The sequence below is a fragment of the Ochotona curzoniae genome, unplaced genomic scaffold (genome assembly GCF_017591425.1).
Source record: "Ochotona curzoniae isolate NIBS_2020 unplaced genomic scaffold, NIBS_Ocur_1.0 scaffold_1852, whole genome shotgun sequence".
Classification (NCBI taxonomy): Eukaryota; Metazoa; Chordata; class Mammalia; order Lagomorpha; family Ochotonidae; genus Ochotona; species Ochotona curzoniae.
In genome coordinates, this window is record NW_024467087.1 from 54,971,710 (window position 1) to 54,984,214 (window position 12,505).

Consider the following 12,505-nt stretch of genomic DNA (forward strand, 5'->3'; position numbering starts at 1 on the left):
TGGTTAGGTGGCAGTGTGATTCCAGCTCCCCGTTAGTCTTGGTGTAGGTGAAGAGGTTTTCTTGTAACCACTGGATGTGAGTAGATGCCATGGTTATGTATCTTAGTTGGCACTAAGGGGTTTGTAACAGGACCTTGTCAAATGATCCTGCAGTTCCTTGATAAAATTGGGTGAGGGCAGAAGAGCAGTGATACATCTGCACATTTTTCTGTATGGTTTGGCTTGAGTTGACACATTTTCTTAATGTTTTCTGTTTTGTTATACTCTCGTTCTTGGTTGTTTTGATAGGCAGAGTTTTGGGAAGAATTTTTATTGATAGGTCACAGAATTCTAGATTTCTGAAAGTTCTTTAGTAATCAGTATAGGATAAATAAGGCAAAAAGAAAGCCAGTGGAACATATTATTATGTTATGCCTTAGATCCTGAGGTCTCTGGCTAGTGTCCCTCCTTATTTTTCAAAGTTGTAACTTTATGTATGATGTCCAGGAATTTTAGCTGTATTTATTATTTTTTATTTATTTGAAGACAGAGATAGAGATCTTCCACCTGCTGTTTCGCTACAGAAATGCATGCAACAGCCAGGTGTGGGTCCTGGCCGAAGCCAGGAGGCAGGAACTCATTCTAGATAATTCATGTGGGTGGTTTCACTCATTACCTACAACCTATCAGAGCTTCAGTAAGTTTGTTGAAATGTTTTATGAGACACTGTTTAAACTTTACTGATTTAAATTTTCACCAAAAACTTACCTTTAACAAAAGATTTATTTATTAATTTGAAAGAGTTTAGAGATCTTCCACCCACTGATTCACTCCCTGAATGACTGCAAAAGCCAGGGCTGAGCAAGACTGAAGCCAGAAACTTCATCCAGAACTCCCACATGGTTGGCAGGGTCCCAGCCAGTTGGGCCATTTTCAGCTGCATCTCCCAGGGCATTAGCAGAGAGGCAGGTCAGAAGTGGAACAGCTGAGACACAAACTGGGGCCTTTATGGGTTGCTGGTGTGACAGGCCATGGCTTTTTCTCCTGTGTGACAATGACAGCCTCATAAATTTACATTTAATGTTAATTCTGTTTTTTCCTACAAACTCATGTATCCCATTATATGTTCTTTTTGGTATATGCCTGAGTGCTGCTGGATGATAGGTATGTTTAGCTTTGGCTTATGCAGCCAGAACATTTTTCCAAAATGGTTGTACTACATTACATTCCCATCTGTATTGTGTTAGGTATGTTTTGGCTTCCTGTCCTTGCCACAAGTTGATACTGGTTTTTCCTTTTACAGCCATTTTGATGAATATGTTATGGTAAGACTTTAGAGGTTTAATTTCTATTTTCCTGGTGACTAATAATAAGTGAATTTTAATTTTTAGAAGCTAAAGCAATAAAAGCTTTGTAAGGAAACAGCAAGGATTATTTTCTCGATTTTCAAGTAAGAACATTTGAAAAACAGGATAAAGAACCAATCATAATTGGAAAAATTGGTAAGGTGGACTTCATTAAAATGAAGAATTTCTGTTCACCTAAGATGTTATGGTTAACTTGCAAATTTGAGTTGAGCGATGCTGGTAAAAGATTTCAGATTATATCTCGTAGGAGGTTTCTGAAACAGTAGACTGAGTAAAGGTGGTTACCCTTGTTGATGTAATGAATATCATCACTTCTGTTGATGAAATAAAAAGGCAGAAGGGGTAAAATTATTCTTATTTGAGCTGGAGCATCAGCTTCTACACTTTTTGGAATTGGTTAATCTGTTCCAATAGCTTTTGGTCTCCAAGACTGTTACCACGTCCCTGGTTCTCAGGCTTTTTGGCCCAGGACCACAGTTTGTTGTCAATTCCACTGGTTTTAAGCTTGCAGACAGCAGGTGGGGGGATTTCTCAGCTTTTATGATCACAGGGAGCAAGTTCCTATGATAAATCTACTCTCACTCTCCCTCTCTCTCTCCCCCTCCCTCCTATTGATTGTTTCTCCAGAAAACCTGTCTGATACAAAAGGTGTTTCATACCAGAAAAGGCAAACCATAGAAGAAACCGTTTCTAAATACGTATACTCAGAAACGCTTGTAATCCAAAATACATGATGTATTCTTAAAAATCAATAGCATAGGGCCCGGCGCGGTGGCGCAAGTGGTTAAAGGTCCTCGCTTTGCACGCCCAGGATCCCATATGGGCGCCGGTTCTAATCCCGGCAGCCCCGCTTCCCTTCCAGCTCCCTGCCTGTGGCCTGGGAAAGCAGTCGAGGACAGCCCAAAGCTTTGGGACCCTGCACCCACGTGGGAGACCCGGAAGAGGCTCCTGGCTTTGGATCAGCATAGTATCGGCCCGTTGCGCTCACTTGGGGAGTGAATCATCGGATGGAAGATCTTCCTCTCTGTCTCTCCTCTCTGTATATCCGCCTTTCCAATGTAAAAATAATAAAAATAAATCTTTTAAAAAAAATCAATAGTATAAACACATACAAGGCAGCGAGTAATGGCTCCAGGAGTTAGGATCTTGCCAGCCCCATGTGGGGCACTAAGATTGAGTTCCCAGCTCCTGACTTTCACCTGATCCAGATCTGGCTGTTGCAGGTATTTAAGGTATTTGAGGAGTGACCCAGTAAATGAAACATCTCTGTGTCTCTGCCTCTCAAATAAAGTACATTTTTTTAAAAATTAGGAGCATACTTTTATCCTAATGGTTAAAATACCCATGCCCCATATTAAGTATCTGGGTTTAACTCCTAGTTCTAGCTCCTGACTTCACCTTTCTGCTAATGCAGACCATGGAAGGCAGTGATAATGGTTTGAGTAATTGGCTGCTTGCAGCTCATGTGGGAAGTCTGGATCGAATTCCTGGCTTCTGGCTGCTGACCTCAGCCCAAAGCCCAGCCCTGGCCATTGTGCAACTTTGGGGATTGAGTCAAAAAATGGGAGCTTACTCTGCTCTCCTGTAACATGAATTAGTTATAAACATAAGCTTTTTATATAAGGAACATAAAGAATCTTTTCAAATTAAGATTAGATGTTTGTAGTCATGCTACCAAAGGCATATGGTCCACTAAAGAAAAAACTCAATAATTTGACTAAGTTAAAGATTTTTCTGTTGTGAGAAATCCTGTTAACAAAAGGAATAGACAAACTACAGATTTGAAGATCATATTCCCAAATTCATTAACTTACAAAAATTCATATTTAAAATATATAAAGAACTCTGAAAATGAAAAAAGCCCTTTTAGAAAACAGGCAAAAACCTTGAATTGGTTCTTCTCTGAAGATACATACCTGGCAAATGAGCGCATGAAAAGAGCTTTTTTGAAATCACTAGCTATTAGAAAAATGTAAATTCGGATCACATGAGGTACAACCTCACACATAAAGTGACATTACACTGAATGCTGATGAGAATACAGAGAGACTAGATCTGTCCTACATTGCTAGAAAGACTGTAAAGTAAATAGCTATTCTGGAAAACAATTTGGCAGTCAGCCACACTCTTAGCAACTTATCCTATTGAAATGAAAACAAATTAGGTCTGGTGTGGCACAGTGGGTTAAGCTGCTGTTTCCAATGTCTGCATCCAATATCCAAGCGCTGATTGAAGTTCTAGCTGTTGTTCCAGTCCAGCTTCCTTCTAACAAGCCTGGCAAAGCAGGAAAACATGGTGCTATTATACGAATCCCTGTACTCATGTGGGATACCCAGATGGAGTTTCAGGCCCTGTGCTTGATATTATAGCCATTTGGGAAATGAACCAGTGGATGGAAGATCTCTGTCCTTTTGTGTGTGTGTGGTTATGGTTGGGTTTGTCTTTTTCTTTTCAAACAAATATTTTTTTAAAAATAGAAATAAATACTTATTTTAACATAGATTCTTGCACATAAATGTTTATAGCAACTTTATTTGTAATGGCCCAAAACTGGAAATGATCTAAAAGTCCTTCAGCGTGTGAATGGATTTTTTAAAAGGTGTTACATCCATATATTTGAATACTACTCAGCAACGAATAGGATTGAACTGTTAGCTGAGCCCCATCTTGGATGGATTTCAGTGGTGGTATGCTGCGTGGAAAATTCTAATTTCATGGGATTGTATACTGTATGATTCCATTCATGCAGCCTTCTTGTGATAAACTTATGATACTGGAAGATACATCATTAGGTAATGGATTTTAGGGTTAAGAGGGGACTGAGAATTTCAAGGGATAACCAGGGAGGCTAAATTTTTGTTTCTTTGAGAGACAAGAGGATGAAGCAAGAGCAATAGAGCACATGCTTCCCTCCACTAGTTCATTCCCAGATGTCCACAGCAGACATGGCTCAACCAAGCCAGAGCCAGAAGCCAGCAACTTAATCCAGATCTCCCACAATTACTTGGGCCGTTACTGTTGCCTCTCAGGATCTGCCTTGACAGGAAGATGGAGTCAGAAGCCAAAGCTGGGAATTGAAACCCAGAACTCTAATGTGGGATGCAGGCATCTTAACTACTAGGCTAAGCACAAGTTTTAAGGAAGATTTTTTTTTTGCACAATAAACCATTATGTGTCTTGTATGTGGCACAGTACTTGATTCTACACACCAACTAATATTTCACGAAACAGAAGTTCATGAATACTAAATGAGCTCTGTACATAAATTCATGTCAACCTCAATTTCCTTGTTTTGCGGTTGTACTGTAGGTATATAAGTTACTGCTGTTGGAGGATGTTGGCTAAAAAACACATGGGAACTCTATACTACTGTTGTAAATTCTTGTGACGCTTACCAAACTATTTTTAAAAGATTATAATAAAAACAAGAAGGCAGTACCATTACTTGTCAAGGATCTGTAAAAGTTGGAACTTTCATACACTGCTAGAGGGAGTATAAATTGGAATGACTCCTTTAGAGAACTGTTTGTTCATTTTAACAGTGCCATATACATTCCTACCCCTGACTCAGCAGTTCCACTCTTAGATATGTGTCTAATTGAAATGCTTAAGTGTTTTGCCAAAATACATGCACAGGAAGACTTAAAGGAATACTATGCAAATAATGATGTTTTAGTACTAATGCTTATAATTTTAAAATTTATCTGAATTTGGATTTACATATTCCAGGATATTACAGGTCCATATAGAAATAATTTTTACAATGGTTCAGTCACAACACTTTTGTTTCTTTTTGGTTTTAATTTTATTTAGGGGTACCTTTGATTCCCATCTCTCTGCTTTCAATCACATTTATGTAAATGCCTTTACTGCAAATTACACTGCAGTACAGTTGTCTATGTTTGTTGTGTTGTCATTCATTGGTATGCTTAATCAGAGCATTCGTCTCTTCATTAGTGAATAGGTAATGAGGAATTTTGAAGTTCTCTACATTTTGTGTGTGTGTCTGCCTTAGTTTCTATAGATCATAACATTCTTGATGTTTGACTTTTTTATGCCTTTGTGCCATTTTATGCTAATGTGGAGTAGATATAAATGACTGGAGTAATTTTGGAGTAGCATTTTCCCATAAACTCTTTATAATGTTTCCACTAATGAAAGAAACCATAATTCTCTTCAATTAGTGTTCTTCAGGAAGTATGTATAAAAAAAATCACCATAATCCCACTGACCAGTGATAACCACTGTTAACTTTATATATGTGTATGCTTTATTTTTAATGCAGATAAAACAATTTTTAATAGGGTCCTATATACTGTTCTTTTTTTCACAGTGTTTCGGATTTTGAATTGTAATGTAACCTATTGTTGATAATTTAGTTTAGTACTGTTACATATTTCTTATTTTCAGTCATATGCTGTTATATATAACATTGTGATTAATGTGTTGTTGAAAATTGGTAACTTCTGTGCTAATTCCTTGGCTGTATGTGTGATACTCCAAGTTAACCTAAAGCATGGATTTAATATCCGTTAATTTTTTTTTGCTAGGTCTTTGCTTTAGTATAAAGTGATTGCTACACTAAACTGTAAGCTCTTTCACATTATTAAAATTCAGTTTATCTACATTCTAGTCTATAGTACTATAAATGATGGGTGTGTCATTTTATTTTCTGTCATGAAGTTTTTGAAATAAGTTTTGGTATAAAGACATTTTGTAATGATTACTGAGACACGCTATATTCCAGTGATCTTCTCATTGTGATATAAGCTGCCAGCAATACATAAATTATTAAATTAGTCTATGATCCTTTAATGAAGTGTTATTCATGAGCATGTTTACCGTGAAACTTGACGGAATAACCTATGAAACTATCTTGACTGGATGAAGCCAAGAAAATGTGTGTTTGGGAAGAAGAAACCTGTAGGAAATAAAGCCTTGTTTGAAAAGAGGTTATTTTTGGAGAATTAAACTGAGTGATTTTTTTTCCCTTAGGCTTATTTATATTTTCTGAAAATGTTGTAATCTTTTACAAATTAGATATTATTTATGTTAAAGTAAAATATTTATAAAGCTTAAAAGCCAGTCCTACCTTTCTCTACCTTCTTCAGGTAGCCAAGTTCAACTCTTGCCTCTTCATCTGGTGTTTACTTACTTATTTCCTTTCTACCATCTATGGTGGTAGTTTTTGCTCACATGTACATACACACTTTGTTTTCCCCCCTCAAGTTCCCAATGTAATTTTTCATAATAGTTATATAAATTAATTTGGACTGTTTGCTTTATTATGGCCATATAAATATTTTATGCCATTATAAAATGCCATGATTATTTTTACTCTTTCATGTACTTATTCCCAAATTCTCCTTCAGTAATATGTGTTCCAACATACTGAATGAGTAAAATGTGTTCCACAACATTGAGTAATTGTCATGTTCTGTCCCCCTTTCCCCCTTGGATATACCCTAAGAAACTTCGAGCCCTTGATCTTCTTTTAGCTTCCTCAGTACCTTGCATCTCTCTCATTTCTCCTCACATTCATTACACTGTGCTATAACTGTTCACATATGTCACCCCTACCACTTTCATCATCTTTTTTTTAAAGATTAATTTTTTTAAATTAGAAAGGCAGATAAGATTGACAGAGAGACAGAGAAAGATCATCCATCCACTGGATCACTTCCCAAATGGCCACAACAACCAAAACTGAACTGATCAGAAGCCAAGAGCCAGGATCTTCTTCCAGGTCTCCCACATGGGTGCAGGGTTCCAAGACTTTGGGTCATCTTCAACTGCTTTCCCAGGCCATAAGCAGGGAACTAGATGGGAAGTGGAGCAACCAGGACATGAACCAATGGTCATATGGGATCCCGGCATTTGCAAGGCGAGGATTTAGCCACTGAGCCGTCATACCTGGCCTTTAGCTTCTTGATACTATCCTTTGTTCTGATGTACTCAGTACCCAAGGCAGTATGGATTTTCAAGTTATACAATCACTTTCTAAATTTTCTCAGTCTGTAAAAACCTTGAACCTTGAAAATTTGTAAAGGTGATTTCCGTATTCATCTTTATTCTTAAATAGGCCTGTTTCATTTTCCAGCAGTAGAATTCTTCTAGGCATGTAAATCACCAACCTTGGCTCCTTAGATACGTCTTATTTTCTTCATTATGTAAATGATGAATTCTCTGATCATCCTGATTGTTCAATTAACTGCTTTAGGATTAAAAAGTTACATCATAATTAAAGTATATGTAAAGCATTAATTACTAAAGCATTTATTTTATATTTACATTTTCAGAGGGCGATTGTTTATCATTTCCACCAAAGCAGGATCTCTTGGAATTAATCTGGTAGCTGCTAATCGAGTAATTATATTTGATGCTTCTTGGAATCCATCTTATGATATCCAGAGTATATTCAGAGTTTATCGCTTTGGACAGACTAAGCCTGTTTATGTATATAGGTTCTTAGCTCAGGTAGGTTTATAATTTATATTCTCCTTTTCATATTGAAAGATTGAAACTGATAATATTTTAAAGATGCATAACACACATGTGTTACAAAGAGGCAAAGCGAGTTGAAAATGTCATTTATTTTGCTTATACATAAGCAGCAGAAGTTAATTTGGCCTTTCTGGATTTTCTGTTGTGTAATTTGTTTTTGCATTGTCAAGTTTATTAGGCTAAGATTTGTGTGAGTAAACAGATTTAGCATTTTTCTTGCAAGTTCAGGAAAGTTAATCATTTATAGTTCAGTTCCTTGATGTGAGTAGAAGTGCCAGTAAGTAAGTATGATTTGCTTATAGTTGAAAGGGTCAAATTCTCATTGATTTTTAGTGGCCACCAGCTATTCTTTTAATTTGAAAAATATGGATAAATAAAAGGTTAACTTATTTGTAATAACATTGAATTCTTACAAGCAATGTGTAATATTTTCTACGCAAGAGTATTAAGGTCATTCCTTTACTTAAAAGCCTTGGTGTTAAATGACAAACTGAAATTGAAGAAAAATAAGTGAAATAATGGAAGCTGATACGTTTCAATTAATATAAACTTATTGAAGCAAGTCCCCTTTTTGGCTAGTATATCTACTTTAGGAGCATATGCTAGTCCTCACCTTTTGTCTCTAACTCAGAGTTTCCAGGCAGAAACTGAGGTTTTACTGGTAGAATCTTGTATATTGTAGGTAAATAATGTGTTTGACAGCCTCATTATCAATTTTCTTCTGTTGTTTAGAGATTTGTTACATTCCCATTCATAATGGTGTATATACAATAGATACAACCTTTGCGATTAGGTTTCTTTCATAAAGTTATAGAAGTAAGATTTGATATAATAGTAATTTATAGTGATTATTGATAGCTTACTGTACTACATTGAAAAAAAAAAACACTCTTTGGCTATCTACTTCTTTTATTTCTGTTTACCCCGATATCTGCCTGCTTTCTTCCTCCTAACAAATACAGAAATATGTGAAGTAATACTTTAATGCATTTTCATCAGATAATATAGAATAAGTATCTGTAATGTAGTTATCTTAATATGTAATGATGAAATCTGTTATTAAGCAAGTGTGATAATGAATTTTCCTTTACACCAATATATTCTTAAAGTCTTATTGTTTCTCATTAACTCGTAACTGTATTTCTCCTTAATTACCTTTCCATGTGTATAAAATTTATTCATGTGTTGTTCCTTCTTTTCACAAAGGGAACCATGGAAGATAAGATTTATGATCGGCAAGTAACTAAGCAGTCACTCTCTTTTCGAGTTGTTGATCAGCAGCAGGTTGAGCGTCATTTTACTATGAATGAGCTTACTGAACTTTATACTTTTGAGCCAGACTTATTAGATGACCCTAATTCAGAAAAGAAGAAGAAGAGGGATACTCCCATGCTACCAAAGGTAAACATATTTAGATTATTAGCTTTTAAAAAACCAACATGGATCAAACAAATTGTACTGCTGCTGTGAAACCTAGTTATCTGTCTAGACTTTTACTTCATGATTTTTCTAGGAGAATAAAAGTGCGCTTAATAGTCCAAAAATTACACACGAGATGGTGCTTGGGCCATCTTTCACTGCTTTCCCAGTTGCAAGGAGTTGAATTGGAAATGGACCAGACAAGACATAAACTCAAACCCATATAGGATCTAGTGTGGTAGGTGGTGACTTAATTCAGTATGCCACAATGCCAAACCAGCTTTTAGAATTTTAACCGACTAAAATTGTGCATATTTTGGGGATGCTATGTGATGTGTCTATACCTTGCATATTGTTTAATGTCCAATCAAAATAAATATACCTGTCCCCTCAAATATTTAGTATTTATTGACATATAATTACATATAGTGTATATATATTATATATTTATATATATATAAAGATAGTGTATATGTATTATATATTTAGTGTATATTTACATATAATTATATGTAGTCATCCTACTATGCAATACAACACCAGAACTTTCTATTGCTGCTGTCTAACTTTACTTAGTACCACCAAATAGCTTTTCTCCATTCTTCCCTCCCTCCTGCTTTCCCCCAGCCTCTGATAACTAGTTGACCTCCTGTGAGAGCAACTACCCCGTTTTTGGTTTTGTTTTAAATGATTTATTTGGTTTTGTTTGAAAGGCAATTTTACACAGGGAAGGAGAGATAAGGAGATATCTTCCATTTGCTGCTTCTCTCTCACAAATGGCCACAGTGGCTGAACTGAGCATACTTGAAGTCAGGAGGCTTCTTTGGGTCCTCCACATGGGCACAGGAGCAAAGGACCTCATTCATTCTCTGATGCTCTCCAAGACCATAAGCAGGGAACAGAAGTGGAAAGAGGACCCAAAGTGGTGCCCATATAGAATGCCAGCACCACAGACTTAGCTTACTGAAGCCTCAGTGCTGGCATCTTATAGACAGGAAAACTTGGGGGTCAGAAACACTAAGTGACCTATCCGTCATTTAGAAAAATTATTTTTGTTTTGATGTTTTACATAGTTAAGAAGGATCTTATGCCCATGTGGAGCACTGGTTAAGTGGGGAATGTTGAGACATAGGGAAAAGTAGATGAGAAAGATACTTCTAATTTTTTTCTCCTCTATCTAGGAGGAGGGGGAGATGGAAGCATAAGGGGGCTGCTCCCAGCAGTCAAACCACATCAGTGCCCAGGGACGGGGGATGGCCACTTGATGTCATCATAGGATCCCCAAATGGAGAAGAATGTTCAGAGGTTATTGCTTAAATGGTTTAGATAGTTCTGAGATCAGACACTGTTGGTTTTGTTGCTCCCAGGTTGAGGTCCATTGGCTAACATAGCCCACCTTAAAGTATCCACTAGCCCCAGTACTTGCTGTCAAAGCTTAGCCAGGAGAGTTGTGCCATTTGTTCTGCCCTCAGTTGTCTGATGTGCTTCTCGATGTGCTCTGCAGGCCTCAGTGAGGTGCCTGTCATTTTTGTGCATTAAGGCATGCCATCCACTGCACAGGCATTAGCAACTAAGGAGGCCTTGTCCTGATATATGCATTCCAAAGTTGAGCCACAAATCCTGTGATTTTCCCTGTGGTTGGAATTTAGAGTCCAGCAGTGTAGTTGGGTTTGAGGTCCCGCAAGAAACTTTGCCTGAGGTGACCCCGGACCTGACTCCTGTGCATGCCTGGAATGTATTGTCCATGTTAGTCCTTCATCCACATCAGACTATACACACTGGTGGCTGCTGTAGCTGAATTAGCTCTGTCCCAGCCCCATTTCGTATGCAAAGCAACAAATGCTGTGGTCCAGCCTAAACTTACTCATCACACACTTGGCTTTCCACCGTTTTCACTAGTAAATATGGGCGCCGGTTCTAATCCCGGCAGCTCCACTTCCCATCCAGCTCCCTGCCTGTGGCCTGGGAGAGCAGTCGAGGACAGCCCAAAGCTTTGGGACCCTGCACCCGTATGGGAGACCCGGAAGAGGCTCCTGGCTTCGGATCGGCATAGCATCAACCTTTGCGGCTCACTTAGGGAGTGAATCATCGGACAGAAGATCTTCCTCTCTGTCTCTGCTCTCTGTATATCCGCCTTTCCAATGAAAAAAATAATAATAAAAATAAATCTTTTTTTTAAAAGTGTACAAATGGACATTAAATCATACTGGCATATATGCTCCCTTTAAAGAAATACAGCTGAGTGTTTAGTTGATTGTTTTATCTAACTCTTGTATACCCAACACTGTTTGTATCGGTTACTGAATATTTCCTGGAAAAAGTGTTTTTTGTTTTTTGTTTGTTTGTTTGCTTTTTAAAGATTTGTACATGTTGGGCCCAGCTGGATGGCGCAGTGGTTAAAGTCCTCGCCTTGCAAGGCCAGGATCCCATATGGTCGCCGGGATTAGAACCGCTAATTAGAACTGCTTCCCATCCAGCTCCCTGCTTGTGGCCTGAGAAAGCAGTCCAGGACGGCCCAAAGCTTTGGGACCCTGCACCCACGTGGGAGATCCAGAAGAGCTCCTGGCTCCTGGCTTTCGGATTCACTCAGCTCCAGCCATTGTGGTCACTTGGGGAGTGAACCAGTAGACAGAAGATCTTCCTCTCTCTCTCTCTCTCTCTCCTTTCTGTATATCCGGCTTTCAAAAAAACCTTTTTTAAAAAAAGGATTTGTACATGTTTTATAATTTTGAAAGTAATTAAGTTTCCCCTTTTACCTTGAATGATTTTGTATCTTAATCTTTCCTGGAATTATATTTTTTATTATCTATATATAGATATGATCATCTTATGACTTTAATTTATTCCATGATTAGCAATATTTCTTGTAAGTAGCAAACATACTAGTTAAGAGTTGGAAATCATTTTGAGTTTATTATATGGTAAACTTAGGATTGCAAATTATCTGTTTAATTTGAAAAGCATGTTTCATTTGGTGGCTTTAAAGATGTGCTGTGAGGATATACTAAGAGGAGTAGGACAGAGTTCTTTAAAAACTAAAATCTCTAATAGGAAAGAAGTGCTTTTTAATTACTGTAGGATGTCTGGGGGAAAAGGATGGTTGGTAATTGGAGCTCTGAGCTTCTTCATTTGTAGACTTCACTTCTTGTATGTCCCTCTTGGTATATGACGCCTTCCTCTAGAGCAAACAGGAAGGCACGTACTGAATTCTTTACTAATTAATTTACTTGTTTCTT

At 37.4% G+C, this 12,505-nt stretch overlaps 1 protein-coding gene across 8 annotated transcripts in view; it reads left to right on the forward strand.

The window, feature by feature from the left end:
• Positions 1–12,505, forward strand: part of ATRX (ATRX chromatin remodeler) — a 188,983-nt gene that overhangs the window by 153,099 nt on the left and 23,379 nt on the right. For all 8 annotated transcript variants that reach the window (XM_040999433.1, XM_040999434.1, XM_040999436.1 and 5 more), the window contains 2 exons: positions 7,646–7,823; positions 9,057–9,251. In XM_040999433.1, the coding sequence (XP_040855367.1) occupies positions 7,646–7,823; positions 9,057–9,251 (373 nt within the window). The remainder of the gene's footprint in view (positions 1–7,645; positions 7,824–9,056; positions 9,252–12,505) is intronic.